The sequence below is a fragment of the Dermacentor silvarum genome, chromosome 9 (assembly GCF_013339745.2).
Source record: "Dermacentor silvarum isolate Dsil-2018 chromosome 9, BIME_Dsil_1.4, whole genome shotgun sequence".
In the NCBI taxonomy this organism is placed as follows: Eukaryota; Metazoa; Arthropoda; class Arachnida; order Ixodida; family Ixodidae; genus Dermacentor; species Dermacentor silvarum.
Genome location: NC_051162.1, coordinates 145,959,986 through 145,979,140, shown reverse-complemented (window position 1 = coordinate 145,979,140; position 19,155 = coordinate 145,959,986). Strand labels below are relative to the sequence as shown.

The window sequence follows — 19,155 nt, the reverse complement described above, 5'->3', positions numbered from 1 at the left end:
GCAGATTTGGAAGTGAACAGCCATATTTGCCATTAGTGCCGACACTTTTTTGTATTAGGCACTTCTGACGAGTCGTCGTAGATTCAAAGCATGCACTGAAGGGCGAATGTGGGTGATGCAACAAATAGAAAGCAAAATGGTAGCTCTCGGCTTATGCTAGCACGTGTTGAGACATGCAAGCCGTGTTGGGACGGTAGTACACGAGTCCCTGCATGCTGGGAGCAGCTGAAAATGTAACTGTATGTACTCGGAGAGAGTGAGAGAAAAATGCAGGGGTACGAGTGGAAGCGTTTGGTAACCAAATTACTCGTTAGACTCAGCAGTGTGCTGTCATCATACCAGCATTTCATACAAAGCATTTTGTAGTTAACTGTGCAACTGTGTGCAATAAATGTACACTTGACCACATACTCTAGCCAACCAAAAGAAAAAAAAAGCAGCCTTATTTTTTCCAGGTGCTTGCTAAAAACTGAGACTTCAAAGGGTTAAATGTAGTTCGAGTTTTCTTGAGCACACACGTCTTCCGTTGCCTTGTAATACGAAATCAGCTGTTATAAATTTTCTGCTTTCTTGTTTTCCTTGTTGTGGTGCAGATGTTCAAGTCCTGACGCAGTCACGACACTCTCTTGTCGCCACTGGATTTTCGTTTAAGAAAAATGCCCTGTCAAAAGGTGAGCACCCTGCTGCTACAGAAGCGAGGTTTCCGGCATGCAAAGTTAAAGACCACTTGACTTGTTGAAGGGACACTTAAGTCGAGATTGATTGTAGATTAAGTCGAGCTAGCTACTGTACCGACGCATATTTTTTTACAATTTTCCATGTGTTGTTTGGGAAACTTGCAAATGCAATGAGCATTAGTTTATGAAGTCGCTAAAACTGCTGCATCTCGTGTATTCACTGTGGTATTTTGCCAGCAGTGAATGTGTTGGCTTGTGTTCAAAGCCAACAATCATTTGGTCAGTGGCATAACCATAATCAGTGGCAGCAGCGCTCAACGACTGCTGCTGCCACTTAAAAGGGTGCAGAGTATGGATTCTGCTGTGGACGACATTCAAGCCGAGCTCGGCCGTCATCAGTCGGAAGATCTACTTGCCGAAGTAACTTCTCGGGAGCAGATAGACAAGCAGCGGTGTGCAGTCTCTGGTAGTTCTAAGTACGCTCTAACTTTCAGAAGTTATGTTGGTTGTCTTTACACACCTGTATAGCGATGTAGATTGTAAATGAGTTTTTAGCAAGCTTAAAATTTGTGCACCCAATTCCATGCCTCTATTTAAAAAAAGACAATGGAGCAGTTGCTAGTCGCGAGATGTGCCCAGCCTCAATCGGGGAACTGCCATGAACAGGTGTTCAACAGACTTCCTCAAAAAACGCCTAAGCTGCAACAGCTGTAGAGCCAGCCCAGCCCTGAACATCTAAGGTGTAATGAGTCTGTTGTGCCGCTGTTGTGACCTGTTCGTTGTGCATTTCACCTAAGAAACCAAAGGTTTCTGAACCTAAAACGGTAGTTTAGTATTTCTTTATGCAATTGCAGTATTTTTTTGGCATCTCGTGTTCTATTTTAAGGGGTCTAGGGTTGGTAGGTATGGGCGTAATGTTAAGAGGCACAAAGACAGCAGTGTGTGTTTATAGAGTGAATGGCGGTAAACTCTAAAAAAAAAGGTTTACCCCGTTTGGTTTAAATTCTTGTAGCTGCACAATTTCATGTGCATGCGCAGCCGAGCATAGACGCAGTTTAAATCAACAAAACCATCCGTGACAGAAAGTGACTTAGTACGATACAGGGATTGTACAATAATACAGAGGATTGTGTTTAATAGCATTGCCTAACGGTGAAAAGTTTGCAATTGCATATGGCAGGAAAAACGTGTAGCAGGTTTAAACTGTTGACTGACATCAATTCTCTCTCACACAGACGAGAATTCGATGTCAAGGTCGCCGGGTTCTAATGAATGCTCTGCGCAAGTCCTGCAACTCCTGCAACAGACGCAAGGTTTGTGGCATGCAAATTTTAAAGACTTTGTGACTCATTAAGGACATTACCAAGGCAAACAGATAATGATCCCAACAGGGCTTGATAAAACATGGTGTGTTCACTCGTAAAAGAGGTGGCGCGAGGGTTGTTCTTATGTGTGTAGGCTCCCTATTACCGCGATTTTCTTGGATAATTTTTTTTTTTGCGCGACTAGGAGTAGCCAGCACCACTTTTAAGTTCGATTTCCTTTACATTCATGTAAATTAAGGAAAAAGATTCCTCCAGCCTGCTCATATTATTAATTTGAAAATTCTGGGGCCTTGCGTGCCAAAAACACAGTCTGATAATGTGGCACACCGTAGTGAAGGAGTCCAGATATAGTTTTGGCCACCTGGGGTTCTCTAACATGCACCTAAATTTAACCACACGAGCGTTTTTGCGTTCTGCCCCATCTTGATGCAGCCACCCTGGCTCCGATCGAACCTCTGACCTCGAGCTCAGCAGTCCAATGCATTGTCACTATGCTACGGCGACGGGTAATGATATTTAGCTGCTGGGGTACACTGGATATCTTGCGCTGGGATACAAAGGGTTAATAGGTTGCTCTCAAGTTGGGCCAGTCATGCCATCGCAACCTGCCATGCCATTTGTACACTCATTTCGACTGACCGCTACAGTGTTTTCCTTTGGATCTCTGACCGTATTTTGTAAGGATTCATTTCATTCCCCACTCTTAGCACAGAGTAGTCTCGCATCGCAGAGGTCTCAGCAACAATGGTGGCGCAGTGGGGTTCAAGTGTGGGGTTAAGGAAGAATCGTAAATCAAATGTATCGTTCAGAAAAAATTTGGTGGCTACTAACGATTTATTTTCTGAAGTTGTAGTGGCATCCTAAACAGGGATAACTGGTTTATTGTACTAGGCCTCCTCAGGCGTTTGGCCTTGTGTGTGTCAGCTTTCATCCTTTTCAATGTTAAACCAGAAACGATAAGGTAGACAATTGCGTTGTAACGCAAAGCTAGGTGCAAGGGGCAGTACAATGTCAATTTTCGGATACAGTAGGGTGCGCCTTGCACTGAGCAACAAATCGATATCAGTGACAATCCCATGGAGAAAGGTCACCACCAAAAGCAAAACAATGTATGTGCAATAATGTGTTGAGTGTTTAACTATTTCCTTGCCCCTGCTCTTCGGGAAAACGTATGCTTTGTGGGAGATGTGTTGCTGTGTTTTCAGCAACAAAGAAATGAAGGGGTAGGTGGTAAGGTGCGTGATAGGTAATCCAGCTTACAATTAAGGCATGTATGATGCACATGACGTCAGATTCTTTTACAGGGTTCGCACAGCCCCTTGAAATCCTTGAATATCCTTGATATTGACAGTATAAGTTCAAGGGCCCTTGAAACTACTTGAATACCCGTGGGCTCCTTGTAATCCTTGAAAATCCCGTGGGATTTGTTCCGCTAGAGGAAATTAACGATGTACCTCCGCAAGTCAAGCTGATATTTAAGGCCCTTTCGCTTACGAATGCCCATGAAAACAAGCTGTGTTGACTAAAGGGCAACATCAGGAAGTTTCGGTTTTAAATCTCGCAGCCCCTACGTCGTCTGGCAACTAATCTGCATTGGAAATCCAATCCAATGTGAGACATATCGCTCGCTCGGCTTGCGTATAGTGCCTAGAATATACTCTAGTGTGCCGTCCACCGAGAGTCTCCAACGCGGGACGGTGGCGCGGGCTGTGATGCCTGCCGCCGCGGGCCACCAGACGGCGATGCCTGTCGGCACCATGCTAAATCCTGCGGTGTTCGACTCGCGTTCGTTTGCGATGCGTTGATTGCTACGCGTCGATTGCAATGCTTAGTTCATTTCTCGCCTTGCTGCCGCTTTCGTTGCAGTCTTTTCTTATTGTGAGTGGGTTTTTTGCATCTATGTGTGCACTCGTCTGTCTAAAGAAACTTTGAACAGGTCGCGAAACCGCGATTTCCCAGAGACGCGGAAAGAAACGGCTCATCTCATTACCCAGCGCGTCCGCAGACCCCGAACGTATTGCGGATTGGGACAAGAACATAAGAGGCAGATCGCCGGGCAAATGGGGAGACTCGCGTCGTGTCTTGCCTGAAGTCCGCCCATGTCTCAGCATGGTCCGGCACAGTCTCGAAGTGCAGCGCACCAAGCGGCCGGCGGCGGCAGGCATCACACTCGGTGCTACCGCGACACCCGCTCTCGGCACACTAGTATGTGTCTTTTAGGTACTATAGTCGGGCCGTTTGTCGGCCTCGTGCGCGCCATTTCAGTGAAGTTTGCGTTGTGTGTTTACTTTGACAAGATGGCAGGCGGGAAGTGCAAGTTTCAGCCTGCGTGACTGCAACATACGGGCTATCGTCACTGGATGAGAGCGGAACCAAACGATCCTTATCGAGCAATGTGCGCATTATGTCAGAAGACGGTCGACATTGCAACGATGGGGGAATCTGCCTTGAAGAGCCACCAGAAAGGCGAAAGGCAACGAAGTTTCCGTCGAACAGCCAAAGAAAAAGAAGCGGAGATAACAGCTCTTGAAAGAGAAATTAATGCGAAAATAGGGCTCCTTTCCTAAGTCATGTGAGGAAATAAAATTACGCTAACACTCCTTGAATTCTGCCTTTTTGCATCCTTGAAATCCTTGAAATGTCCTTGAATTTCCAGCCAAATATTGTGTACGAACCCTGCTTTTAGGCGTGGCGGCAGTTGGTGACCCTTCGGATCATGTGGACTACCTGATTAATTTGTTTCTTCAGTAGCGTCAGGGTATATGTCGCCTTGATGTTGGCTTGGACGTGGAGTCCCAGTAACCTTAATTTGTTTACCTTATTTGCAGGTTCACCCTCGATAGACACCGTGATGTCACGCGGTACGTAATGTTTCCTTTGGAGCTTTTTTTCACTATAAGCAGTTCTGACTTTTGAGCTGCGCAAGTAAGTGCATATTGCTGGGTGACATCCGCTGCTGCTTGTAGTGCATCCTGTATTTCACCATCTGAGCCACTGGTGGCCCGAGTGGTGGTATCATCAGCATAAAGCGCATGCCTGATTCCCAGTATGACATCTGGTAGTTGGGGTATTCTGCTCGTAGCTATGTTAAACAGCAGGGGGAAAGCACTGTGACCCCCTGTGTCATGCCTTTTCCTGCAAGAGGGATGGAGTCCGAACGTATAGTTCCTCTACCTATTGCACTGCGATCTTTCAGAAATGCCCAGCCGTAATTGTATAATCGTCGGCCACATTTTGTTGCCGCTAGATTGGTGAGTATGAGGTCATGAGCTATGTTATCAAACGCGCCTTTCAGGTCTAATGCAAGATGGCTTTGGTTTGTTGGGTGCTGACATGGTCAATTGTCTCTTCCTTAATTTGGAGCAGTACGTCTTGAGTGGATAGCCTCGGTCGGAAACCGAACATTGTGTGCAGCAATAAGGCTTGCTCTTCTAGGTACGGCTGAAGCCTAGCCAGGACTACTTTTTAGAATAACTTTCCTATGCATGATGTTAGCGAGATGGGTCTTAGTTGGTTTAGAGAGGGCTGCTTGCCTGGTTTTGTCATCATTGTAGCATCGGCGTGCCGCCATTCTTGCGGCAGCGTGCTCTCTAGCCAGCAGTATTGAAAGTAATCCATAAGTTCTTTTATCGATCTGTCGTCGAAGTTTTTTAAAAGCCGGTACTGTATTCCGTCTGCTCTTGGGGCGGTGTTGCGTGCTATTCGGTGCAGTTGCTGCTCTAACTTCATGTTGTGTGATGCCTTTGGCTGATTCCGAAGGCTCCGCATGCGGATATCTGTGTAAGCTAGTGTGGGGCCTGTACCTATATGTCTTTTAGCTGTTCTATTATGGCCGCTTCATCCCCAGGCATCTGTCTCAAGATTTTTTTAAAGGTTTTGCTGCTGGTTGTTTTGGTTTGATTGGGGTCGATGAGATTTCCAAGCAGCACCCACGTTTTGGCAGTGCCCAAGGTACCCTGCATTTAATTGCATAAGTTTTTCCTATTGTTTCGCTTTAGTTTGGTTGCATAACTTTCCGCCTGGGCTGTTAAGGCGGCTATCCGTTGCCTGAGCTTGCAGTTGTGTTTCTGCTTTTTCCACCTTTTTTTTTTTTGCAGGCAATGGAGAACCTCCTAAAGGTGTATTGGGATATTCTGGTGACATGTCGATTTTCTTTGTCGCACGGAAGTTGTTGTCGCACGATTTTGACCTGTTAGCACGGAGAGAGAATAACTGGAGGTGAAACTATGGGCCGGCACCAGCGCGAGCACTTGTCCTAATGGGCCTGAGGATACGCGCAGCTTCCGACGTGCGATCGCAGGTGGCAAACGTTCGCAAGGCACCCCTTGCAGTGCCGCAGGGAACTACTTCCCTCGCGGTCGGTGCGGACCACCCACGGTCATGGAGTAAAAAAAAAAAATTGCTCTCCGATGGCGCCCGGCGTCGTCTGCTACTGGCCGCTTGCACTGGGTTGTCGGATGCCGCAAAAAGTTTTGCGCCAGCGCTGTTTGCACTCAAGGAATAAAAGACTTGTAGACCGTTTTGGTATAAATATTTTTTTCAAGATTTAAATTTAGGATCGAATGCTTTTTATGCAGCAGTAAGAGCAAGAAAATAGCGCACTTGAAAGATCAGACGATCTGCGATCGTAGCCAGGCGCGTATAGAAAGAGCAGACGATCTGCAACCCTAACAATGCACATATAGAAAACTGCACTTGGTGCCTTTTTCAAATTTTCTGACATAACGAAAAATGAGAATTTGTTCTACTTTAATATCATGCGCCATAAAATGTGCTGATCAGAGTATGCGATAAATTGCTATTGTGCGGGGAAATAAGATATCATTATGTTTCTGCAGTATGTTTGGAGAAACGTGGGCAGACGGAACAGCAGAGTAGAGCAGAGTCTGCCGCTCGCGTCAAACAGTCAGAATCATTCCTTCATGAGATCTGCAGTTCCTCTACTGCTCCTCTACGATGTAAGAAGCCTTTAGTTCGTCCGCGTGAGCTTCACTGTCGATCTGAGTAGCAACTCCCTCGCCGGACATGTCGGGGGCTGCCATGTATGCGTATACTTGGTACTCCTTCCCACAAAGTTGGAGGGCAGTGATTCGTCTGATGCATTCCGCCAGCTCCTCCTTTGGCGTACTCAACACTGCCAGGTTCTGTTCGTTGCGGATTCTTAGCGTGAATGCGTCAGATTCGGTTGCAGTGATGTGGGCAGCCTGACTCACCGCTCGGGTGATGCGATGAGATTGCCATTTACTGAAGTTGAGGCCGTTTCACGGACGGAAGACGATCTTGTAGTTGGACGGTGGAAGTGGTGGGAGTCGTGCTTTTTGTTTGTGTGCCTGGTTGGGCGTGCAGTCTGGTATGGGTTCTCCAGTCGTAGTTGTCGGAAGGCTGGCGCTGCATTGGTGTTTATGGGCCACCGTGTTTAAACCACTCTCCCCCGTTGTCGTCAGTATCGTTGCTTTCACCTTCTGAGGCGATTGCGGCATTGATATTCATTTTTTCTGAGGTTTGGGTGTCTTCGGGGTTTGCGTCAATCAGGGCGGTTGTGATGGAGTCCATTTTGACTTTGCCAAAGGATTATCTCTCAACAGATATTTCTCGGCTACAGCGGGCGGGCAGGCCACACCTTGGATTCTCAAGACACGATAATTTGACATAAAATTGACGCACGGATGTTTTTCGAGTATCGGTGTGATAGTAAGTCAATTGGTATCACTCACAGCACTCAGCGTAGTCTAAATCCAGCGTTGCAGGTCGATACAGCGGGAGCACATGAATCCAGCACGGGTCGTCGTCGTCTTCCATTACGAGAGCCCTGTCTACATTTACCATGTCATTTCCCGCGTACAAGTAAACTATGCTTGTACACGCTGTTTGCAGAAATGAATACGCCACAATCAGTTGGGAAACTGCCTCACAGGAAAGCTAGCTTTAAAATGATGAAATGGGTCTATGCCAAGCGCTCGTTTCATTCTTTCAGACTATGCACGCACATCTAGTGTATCGTCTATGAAAACAGCTCTGGGCCTTGCACCTCTTTTTCCGCGCAAGAAGCTGTTTCGTTTAGTTCTTTTTGATAAAACCTATTGCAATCAACAATAAAAACATGATCTTCTTCCGAAGCCATCCTACCTATCGAATAGATTTGATCATCAATGCAAAGTACATGTTCCTTTCTCCCGTACAAAATTCTTTTATTCCAATTACCTCGAATGACTGGAACCACCTGCCCACATTTATTGCCCAAGTGATTGATGTAATTGCATTTAAAGCTGCAGTTTAATGTTATTTATACTCTTAGCAGCTGCATTGTTTTGTTCTTGTTTCACTGTTTATTGTTCATATATTGTTCACTGTGTATAATTGTTGCCCACTCCCTACTGTAGTGCCTTCGGGCCTTGGAAGTATTGAATAAATAAGTGTCGACGGTACGATTGTTTTCGCCGTCTGGATTCATTATACCGAGTACAGCAACGTCCTCCTTTTTTTTGCGCTTCTCAGAACGCTTCAAACGTGGCTCTTCGCGGCTAATGCGGACGCACAGCGACGACATTTCGGCTCCCACCCGGAAAAGCCGCCGCGGATCCCAGTTGGCCGCGAAGGCGACACCCGCGTCGACTGCAAAGACCCTGGTGCGGCACGCCAGCTTCCACGACATTTGTGAGGTCGCCGAGATGGAGCGGCGGCGCCTGTACTCGGAGGAGGAAGAGAACCAACGGGACTTGTCCTGCCCAGAACTCACCTGTCGGCAACAATATTGGCGTGGCTGGCACTGACAAGTCTCCCGGCGGTGCAGAATTGGGAGTCGGTATGTTCTCTATCTTTCTCACACCGCCCTGCGATGGTTCCTATAGAGTAACGGAAACCAGTCGCGTAGGTCACGTTTCAGTGGACCGTAATTGGCAGAAATGCATCATGGCCGCTGGGTTTGGTAGGAAAACCACCTATTACCACTTGCAAGAGACGGCGTAAAACACAAAATGTTGAGAACCGGCTCATTGCCTGGATATGTCCTCCGAGATTTGTGGTTACCCATGGTGTGGTGAATATCTCGGAAGCCATGTCCTGAGGTTTTGCATTGCATCCGCTGACCAACAGGGGCCTGCGCCATCTGCCTAGGTGCTGTTGAAGAGCGATAAAAAAAAATTCTAGGCCCTGCAGCTTTGCCAAAATAACCAGTTTAAGCAAAGTAAAATTTTGTTGCAGTCTGACTTTAATTCTTGGACTTAAACTTTCAGTTAATTATCGGCCAACAGTGTAGTATTTTGTAGCAGCAGCTTGCTCGGTAGTTGGCACCATATATTTTAGCAATATAAATGCAACAATTTGCAGTGATTACGCACGCACTGCAGAAACTTATTGGCTTTCGTGCTCTTGGAAAAATTTGATTGCTTGAAAGTTGGGAAAATAGAGACCGTAATAAAGCAACAGGAGCATCCGAAGCCGAAAGTACCAAGAATAGACAAATTTGTGTATTACCCATCATTCTCATGGCAGCTGAACAAACGAAACACCAGAGTTCCTGGTGCCCGCTAAGCGCTTTAACACACTTGTAGCATCTTGCATGTGGTCTGATTTATAATTCTTACAACCAACTAACCAGTACGCCTTTTTTTGAACGTTTTTTTATGGCCAACACCAGCAGTGGTAATCTTACTCTTGAGACAGTCTCAACACACTGTTTCCATTTCAGATGGAGCTTCCCCAAGCAAGGTTACTACATCCAATGTTGAACAGGTGAGAGAACCCAACAGGGACCACTCTTTGGAGGTGACTATTAGCTTGCATTTACCAAATAATAATAATAATAATAATAATAATAATAATAATAATAATAATAATAATAATAATAATAATTAGAGAAATAATCATTAAAATGATGAAATTTTAGATGGTATTGTTTAAAAGTAAATTTCTAGTATAAAGTAGCATGCATCTCCTTGTCTGTGGTAGCTCACCATACCATCAACGTAAAATGAAGCACGAGCAGGAAATAGTTGATTACAACGCCTGTTATCCGTAATGACATGGAAGTGCGCCATTTAGGTAATTAATTGCTCTGTAGCCAGTTTTAAGCATGGAGTAGTCCCAAGATGTGCGTCTTAGAGTGTGAATTAAACCACTGCTTCAAATGCAGGTGAACCGAGAAACGAAACGACGTGTTTGAGCAGCTTTGTAATTGTTTGCATTTTTAATTTATGCTGACATTATTTGAATTTTGCATATATAATTGTTCCGTGCGTATAAATAACCTGAACCCCTCATTACAACCCATCAAAAGGACGAGGAAAAGCAACGGCCATCCCATATATAACCAGTGTTGCCGTTTCTTTTTTTTTTTTGCAAAGGCTGAAGCCAAGAAGAGTGAGCCGAATGCCGAGTCCCACGTGATCACCCTGTCCGAAGAGCAGTACACCAGTCTGCTGCAGTCGCTGAATTTGCCGATCCACTCCAAGCCAATCATCAGCATCCAGCAAGAGAAGGCAAAGAAGGCCGAGCCACCCTGGTGAGTCACTGTTTGCTACTACTTTGTTCTGGGTGTTGCATAATTAAAAGTGCCAGGTATGCAAGACTTTTCTAGCTAAACTACTGGCTCGTTTGAGCTGAAATTTCTTGTAGAGGTAGCATATTGCAGTGGGTTCTGTTTAATACCATGTTCGAGTACATTACTTTCATGTTTCACCCGCAGTAAGTCTGAAAGGCAAGTCACTTGTCTGTGGCGACGGCGCCCAATGTATTGATTTTACTGCAATGGCATGGTGGCACCATCTGTTGTAGCTACAAGGAAATGAGTGCCTTTCACCATAACAGTGACAGATTGCACCACCATCTGTTGAGCACATATTAAGACAAAGACAGAAACTGAGACTCATCTTTGTCTTTTCATCTTTGACTTCAACTTGGACTGGTAGAGTAATGTCTGAAAGTTCTATTTGCATTTCCTTAACAAAAAAAAATAAAAATAAGGAGGCTGTTTATTAGTAGAAAAAACAAAGGACTTTGGTGACAAAACTGCAATGCCAAAAACGTCAGTGTAATGTCACCGTTTTGTGCAAGTTCCTTACGACTTTGCATTTTGAATGAATGTGGCTGTGATTTCTTTTTTATAACAAATGCAACTAGCCACGAAAAAGTACTATGAAAATTATGTCTTGGAGTCGGGAGCAGCGTTGCTGCCAATCTTCTGTTTGTGCATTTTTTCTGGCTTAGCATACTTAAACTCCTCTTGCAGCATTTTGTACTCTTTGTGTTATTTTATATGCACTGTCAATAGCATCTCCTCGCTATAGGTCCTCTATTTCTAAAGCTCCCCGTTATCTTAAGGTATGCCAAGAACTGCCTGCTAGCTTTGCTGAGCCTGCTGAGCAGTCGTTTGGTTGTTTGGTGATGTTCAAGTGTGTAGTTGTGTGATTGTGAATATATCACTAGGAACTGCTTGTTTGACTCTGTTAGCCGTCTTAGTGCGAATGAGAGTTGAAAGATTGAGGAGCTTGAGGTTTTGCAAACCTGAAGTTGGGGGACGCAAACCGCTTGGCGTACAAAAGGACGCAAAAGGCGTGCAAAGGGACGCAAGGCAGGGCTTTGAGTATACGCAAGGTAGGGTGCGCTGTGTATTTCTAAACTCTCGAATTTCACCCAAGGAAACTGCATCACGCGACGGGGGCAGCACGCAATTGCGCGTGCAGCGTGATGATGTACTGCTGATCATTGGAGGGTCGACTGCGACTAATTTTACTTGAACGTCGCAAACTATCTTTACTGCGTGACATTCACGGCAAGATTTTATTTGTACAGCCAGCAACTGTGCCATCCTCTATTGAGCTTCTGTGCCGTCGTAGTGCTGTGGCGTGCAGATCAAAAGCTGTCTCTGGAAGCTGGCTTGCCCGCATCAAGAGCTTTTGTGCTTAGCTTTGTTTCAAGGAAGTATTTGCGGTAACCCTGCGATCGATGAGAATAAATGAACAAATGTAATTTGGTGCCTTTCGTGGTTGAGTTGCCCTAGCTACATCGTTCTTGTTGCAACTGCTCACCTGACACCACCAAATAGGGTATTACACTGTACAGCCTCCCGCATTTTCAGCTACATCGCGTGAGCGTCCATCACGCGTCATTTGAGCGCCTTTAAGTGGCGATAATCGGCGAGACCGGCAGAAGTACTCTCAAGTGCACTAAGCACTCTCCTGTGCAAGAGTCGGCTAATGCGATGTTCCCTTCAGGACGACGTACGACCATATTATAGTGTTCTCGCGCGATATAGTTAAAAATGCGGGAGGCTGTACATGTATCACTGAAGTGAAATGCAGCTGCCCTAAGAGCCAGCCATTTCTCACTCTACAGTAGAAACTGGTTAGATGAAAATCGCTTAAACGGAATCGCCGCCTAAACAGAACAACAATCATATTGGTTGGTTTTGTGTGAAGACAATGCAAAAAATAAGTTCGTTAAATGGAACCACATTTTTTCCAACTCCGGGTAAATGGGCCTAAAAATACCGTAAAAACCGGACTGTAGGTCGAACCGGAATATAGGTCGACCCCCCAACTAAGCAATTCTAAAAATGAAAAAAATCTTTTTCAATGGCAAAAGTACCGAAAGACAACCTTACCTTTAAACAAATGCGACTCAGCCGGTTGCACGATTGTGACAGTATTTATTTAAATGCTGCTCCGTGCCATGATGATAAGGTGCTGACAAACACGCGGGTCGATGGTCGCACTGATACGAAGCCCACGGCAACCTGGCGGGTTGCCGTAGGCTTCCGTGTACTCAATCGCCTTTTTCTTGAAGGCGACGGTGAATTGCCGTCGGCTTCCGCTCATTTTGAAACAAAATGTGAAAAGGCAGCCTGAATGCGATGGCGAAGGCAGCTGTTTATTTCATCTGCCCATTGTTGCAAGACTTTCCTAGTTTTTCCGCCAATGTCCGGTATATAAGACGAGGGTTGACTTTTCGCAATGGTTTTTTGAAAAAAAGTTCGACCTATATTCCGATTTTTACGGTATTACTGACAACGAAATTGAGTGGCCAGTCTCAGCAGCAGGCATCACTATTTGCGTCTTTCCTTTTCGGGCTTTCTTGCCGGTTCTCTACATTTTCCCCAAGGTGGCTTTTGCTTGCTTTGTTAGTGCCGTGGCTAGTCTGACTCTACCGTGGTCGTTGACTGTGGTTTCTTTTCGTTGGCAATGTTGGTGAGCTGTGATTTTGCTTAGCAATTCCGATAGGGGCACAGAAAGGGTCGCGCAATGCTCTCAGGTTGGAGACTTTGAGTCATTTGGTGACTTCGAGAGCGGTTTCTTCACTGAAATGGCTATTTTTAGCTAAATGACTGTTTTTCTTGAATTTATCTTTTCTGCTGCTAGCACTAGTTAGCGACTGCGGGCAAATAGAAACGTTGTAGGAAGCCTTGTAATAAGATCTGCAGCTCGCATTACGTGCTGTTGACAATGAAGTATCTGCATCTTTCAAAAGAGCATCTTGCACAACCTTGAGCTCACTCTCTTGGTAAATGGAACTCCTGAGAAACGGAACTTATTTCCCTGGTGCCTTGAGGTTCCGTTTGACGAGAGTCCGCTGTAGTCTTCTGATGATCCAGTTTTCAGTGTCTTCAAGCATATAAGTAACTCATATTTTTATGCAGGTTAAGGCAGTTCATCCATGCATTTAACAGTTTGCACCCCATTTTATGCAGCAAGTGTACGGGCACCCCGCAGCAGCAGCCACAGCACTTGCAGACTACTCAGCAAACGGTGTCACAGCAGACAACTGAGCAGACTACTTCGCAACAGACGGTGGTACAGCAGACGCCGGCGCAGCAGACTACCGTGCTGGCTGCAGCGGAAGTGCCAGCCATCCTGACTCCCACTTTCCGCTGGGTTATCGAGCATGATCAGCGGACGCCATCGGGAGCCAGCTGCTCCGAAGAGATGATCACGACGCTGGCGCTCCCTGCCGCAGCCCGCAAGCTGACGTACGACAGCGTTCCGACGACGCCGGTTTCGTCAGGGGCCGAGCAGGGTCTCGTTCTAAGCATAACAGCTGCGGAAGCAGCAGACGACGCGGCCCTCAAGCTGACGCCGACAACGGCAGCAGGAATGGTAACACCGCTGACGCCTAGCTACTATGCTTGCTTCGTCCGCGGCCCCTCGTCGTCACCGGAAGTGTTGCCGCTGGTCACTACAGCTGCGTCATCCTCATCTTCGCCGCAGATTCCCATCTTCTCGCCATCCAACTGCGTGCTTGCCCTGTCGCCTGTCGTTCTTGGTGCGGCCCACCACGGCCAGGCGGCCATGTCTGCCATCGCGCTTCCGGCGGGAACGAGGTTCTTGACGGCCACCACACCAGCAGCAGCGCCGGCGCCCCCCGAGAAGAAGGCCTCGACGGCTGCGCGTAAGTTGACGCTGACCAAGTGAGGAATGTTTTGAGAAAACGCTGGGTAGACTCAGCAATATCAGCCGGTGAACAATCATGAATTTGTGGTGGTGGCTATGGAAAATTTAACATTGAATGCAAGTATGTGAAAAAGACTTAAAAAAGTGACAGAAAAAAAGAAATATCCCTGGGGTGTAGTGAGGCTTGCATTTCTAAAGCTTTGTTTGTGGGGCCACCTGGTCATTCCAGAAGACTTAAACTTACGATGACTTGCAGAAGTTTGGCGATGACTAGTGGTGTCGACCGGCAGTCATGGCCAAAATGTGTGTCTACAGCACATGTTGTAACTCACGGTGCAATTTCGTCTTCTGCAACTCCGGTGCGAGGAACACCTAGCAAGAGGAGTAATGCAGAACTTCCAGTGTGGCTGGATTGTTTTTCGCTCTGCGTCCAGGCATCATCCAGCCTTCTGAAGGAAAACATGGAGTGCAGAGTGAAGTGATTCATTTGTTCCTCAACTCTTTACGCGACAGTGGGTACGGCGAGGCATCTCCTCGTGTTGTGTGCTACAATGCGTGCGTGCGTGTGCGTGTGTGTGTGCTGTACGACATGACGGATGTTCCCCCGTTCTTCACACACCTTGTGCGGCTGCTGCTGTTTGGAGGTTTGTAAAGACACGCGATTGTGACTGTGTTAGCATTAGGACATTCGACCAAAAGCTTTGCACTTTACTTTTCCATGGTGCAACTGGACGTTAACAAGAACACGCATTACTGCTGTGGGACCTGTACTGTGGTTTGTGAGACGTGAAAAAGTGACATTCTGCAGCATAGTCGCCGTTCGCCAACGTGGTAAAGCCTTTTAAGGTTCAAGGGTCAAGCATGTTCTGCTGGCTTGGCCGCAATACTTCAATCATTTTCTAGTGCCTCCCAGGTTCCCTCCTGCCTGTGTTGCGTGCTGCACGACATCGGAGCGTGACACATTCTGCTCCACAACCATCGTTAGCCCAGGAGCACTGAAGAGCTCTGAAACGCCGAACATTTCAAGATTCAAGTGCAAGAAATTATCAACAAATCCTGCCACAACATTTTCTCCAGTTTCCGACCACTCAAATGTTTTGTGCCACGTGTCAGCTTCCTCCCATTTACTGTTATGTGTAAAGCTAGCTTGCATGCTAGCTGTACTGTTGAGCTTAATTTACTTGTTGCTAGCTTTTTTTTTTTCTGGTAGTGACATTTTCATTTTCTTTCGAGTCATGTTGTCACTTGTTACATGCTTAGTATTGTTTGGGTATTGTTGGAGAGTGAGCTTAAACAAATGAGTAGCCTTAGGCTCGTCTCTTGTTGCCATCCATGACACTTTTTTTTTTTCAGCAGTTAGCGCTCTTATCATCAATCTTGTTCTCATTCATTATGTTTTCATCAAGTTCATCACATCTGGGTTTGAAAGGGTGTTTAGGGTTAATTCGTAGTCACTGTTTGGGCTTGGAAAATGGTTTAGGTTGAGGTGTAAATGCCACATGCTCACTGCCATTTTTTTTTTCTTGTGGTAATGGTTCCGGGATGAATGTGCATTCCCACTGGGCAGCACTTCAGTGTTGGCTTTTATTTATTCACACAGGCACTTGTACATAGTAGGCTTAAGATGCCCAGACGCCAATGTTCCCCCTGCCAACTTTCGTAGCGACGTCGGCGACCTTGTCATCAAAATTTCCTCCTTGCGGACATTTGTTCATAGAGACTATTTAGTTTCACCGTAAAAGGATGGACTGTTTTCATTTTTTCTGGTCGATTGGTCGCCATTGCGAAACGTTGCTCTTATCTTTGATGTAGCTTCGCAAAGAAGCAGTGAATGCAACTAAGAAATAAAGTGCTAGTATAAGTGCCACAGTGCTGGCATGGTGAATGGAAAGTGTGGGCTCTTTATTCGGTGCGAAATTCCAGGCAGGTAAGTGCATTCACCTATTTGCTCGGGGCTGTCAAAGTTAGTTGCTGCTTTTGTTGGCTTCCTTCCGTTTACAGTAGAACCTTGCTGATACAATCCCATTTCATACGAGTTCCTGGCGCCAATGTTTGCGATCGAGAACACAGAAAAGGACCCACTACAGTTGCACTTCTTTTTTTTTGCCGGTTGATGCGTTCCCAGAAAACGTGATCTTTCGGCACCAATGTTCAGTAAATTGCCAAACTGTGATTGTATGATATGTTGTCTGGCCACTATACTCCATTTAAGACATCAGGTCCAGCGCTGTGGAAGCTATGCAAGAAGTGCGCTTACGAAAATTTATCGCTCTGCGTGTTCCGTCCATGCATCGCTGCGTGCCAACAGCGTTTGCTCGCTCGAGCGTGTGTGTGAGGCTACCGCAATGGGCTGCCAATAAAAAACCCCAAAAGAAACTCAACGAAAAACAAATTGATCTAAAACGACGCAGTAGTAACCGTATACCACAGTTTGTTTCTAAGGATTACAAAATCTTTTCGTTCAATGCTGAGCCTATATAAACGACAGATTTGCACAATTCCAATCAAGAATATCGAACTATTTCTAAGGGTGGACGCAGCCACTGAAAGAAGTACCTGATGTCTGAAATTGAGTACAGATCCCACATGAACAAGAAAAGGTGCAAGTTGCCTAGGTAAGGCTGACTAACTTGGTATAGACTACTTAATTCTTTTATTATCGGTTCATTTCACATCTTCAATTATTTATTTTCCTTTAATTTTTATTTCTTATTTATTTCTAAAATAATTTATTTTAAATTTCTATCATAATACCACCCGGTTCGTGGCCTATCCCCCACAGTGGGTTGTGCCATTGATTCACCATGCTACAAACAGCCCTTGCAGTGCCTTCCTGTACCTAGCGTTCCAGCAATGTTATCAACGACAATAAACCTCGTCGCACTATATATAAAATAAAAACGTTTTACAAAAATTTTCAGGAGGATTTTACTGCTGTTTGTTAAACACAAGAATTCGTCATATGTGGGTTCGATATATCCGGGTTTGACTAATAAAATGTAACATTGTCACATTGTATTGTACCTTGTTAGCACATCACATGAAATCATTGTGCCTAATGTCGTGCATCACATGGTGTCGTCGTGCCTAACATCACGTCCATTGACACAAACCTTGTCAGTGTGTCGCATGACATCAGTCATGCCTTACCTGTGTCGCACCGTCACGCTGCATCTTTGTCAGATGGAGTAGCCTTTTGGTACAGTAGAACCTTGGTTGTAAGTTTTGAAAGAAAGAGAAAGTACTAACCAGGAAAATGCAGGATCCGAAGCTACTAAAAACTTGACAGACTCAACTGTAGTTGACAGCTGTGTAATGCGAAGCGTTGTGCAAATCGTTGTGCAAATCGTTGCAGCATGAGACTACGCACGACGAGCTGGTGGGGCCTCTGAGTGGCTCGGGATGCGCACTATCGATTTTGTGGCTTCGGCCAGATCGTGACGCGAGATGCCGATGCGCATCGTGCTAGTAGGGCATGGGCAACGCCATACGTGCTTCGTCGTTTTCCTGTTGCACATTGATGGCAACAGGAAACCGAAACTAAATATCCAATAAGCCTTTGTGCATGCTGTCCACTACAGTGGACAAATTTCGGCAATTCTTGGAGTAAGTTTAGTGCTTCCGAGAAGCTTTGGTGCATAGTGTCAACTTCAGTGGACAACAGAATTTTTCCAACAACGGAGCTGCACGAGGACTGCGTGACCAGGACCACAATAATACGCAGGAGGAGAACAGGGACCGATTACTTGCATATATTGAAGTTACGAAGCATTACTACATGAACAGAAGGGAATTCCCCAATGCCACACTCTAAGCTCATTGGAGCTCAAGCGGCGACTCTGAGATTGTTGCATACAAGAACTTATCCGAGTTCAAGCTTTATTGGTAAGCTATATCCAGAAAGAGAGGTACCAGTCGATTGCAAGAAGTGTAATGGCATCATTACTCTGGATCATATGCTTTGGTAGTGTCCTGTAGCTTTCACGAACTGTGACAAGGAAAGAGACTGGTGGCAACGAGTCCTTCACAGTGGAGTTCTTTTAGATCAAGTACAGGCCGCCCAGAAGGCCCACGACACGGCGGTAAGGTTAAACCTTACTGTCCCGACGTGGGAGCCGCCTGTGTCAACCTAAGGGTCGATCTTCAGGACCTGAATAAAATTCATCATACCATACCATATAGATGCCCTACAAGGTGCCACCAAGCACCGTTTGTACCCTACTCTGCTTCAAAGATAGCGTCCTACTGTTCCTGGGGGGAAGTCATGCGCATCCCCGCACTTATAACTCTGGTGACATTACGGTTTGGTACATATGTCTGCCTACAGAAGATAGAAGCAGCTCTCGGATGCAAGACCTGTAAATATTGTGGCAGAGTGAAGCGGAGTTCTTTATGTGGCACATATTTTCTAAAATGTCCACTGTAGTGGACACTATGCATGCTAACAACAAAACTTGCATGGGAGTATTTTCTGCACAGTGTAGTCCTGGCTCCTCTCACTTTCAATTCGATTGTTTTATTTGTCTCATGGGCTATCCCCGTTTGCTCACTGATCCACACCGCTCTCCTCCTGTCTCTTAACGTTAGGCCTAACATTTTTTGTTCCCTGTATTCGTGAATGCAGCGAGTAACTTCATCCAAAAATAACTGAAAAGCCATCGCTCTTTGTGCGGTCTTTGTTCTCGAGCTTCTAATTCTATTCTAATTGACATTAAGTGAAAAAAATGGAGCTGGGCAGGCCATGTACAATGCGTAGGATGCTGCCATGTA

The 19,155-nt window shown here is 45.8% G+C and overlaps 1 protein-coding gene across 1 annotated transcript in view; it reads left to right on the top strand.

The window, feature by feature from the left end:
• The window catches only part of LOC119464495 (uncharacterized), a gene marked incomplete at its 5' end in the record, with an annotated part of 143,195 nt that extends 126,925 nt beyond the window's left edge, over window positions 1-16,270 (top strand). Inside the window, 8 exon segments of the mRNA XM_049655445.1 lie at window positions 594-671; window positions 1,913-1,990; window positions 4,831-4,863; window positions 8,498-8,645; window positions 8,647-8,804; window positions 9,690-9,733; window positions 10,345-10,502; window positions 13,686-16,270. Coding sequence (XP_049511402.1) covers window positions 594-671; window positions 1,913-1,990; window positions 4,831-4,863; window positions 8,498-8,645; window positions 8,647-8,804; window positions 9,690-9,733; window positions 10,345-10,502; window positions 13,686-14,406 — 1,418 coding nt within the window.
• Between the last annotated feature and the right edge of the window lie 2,885 nt (window positions 16,271-19,155).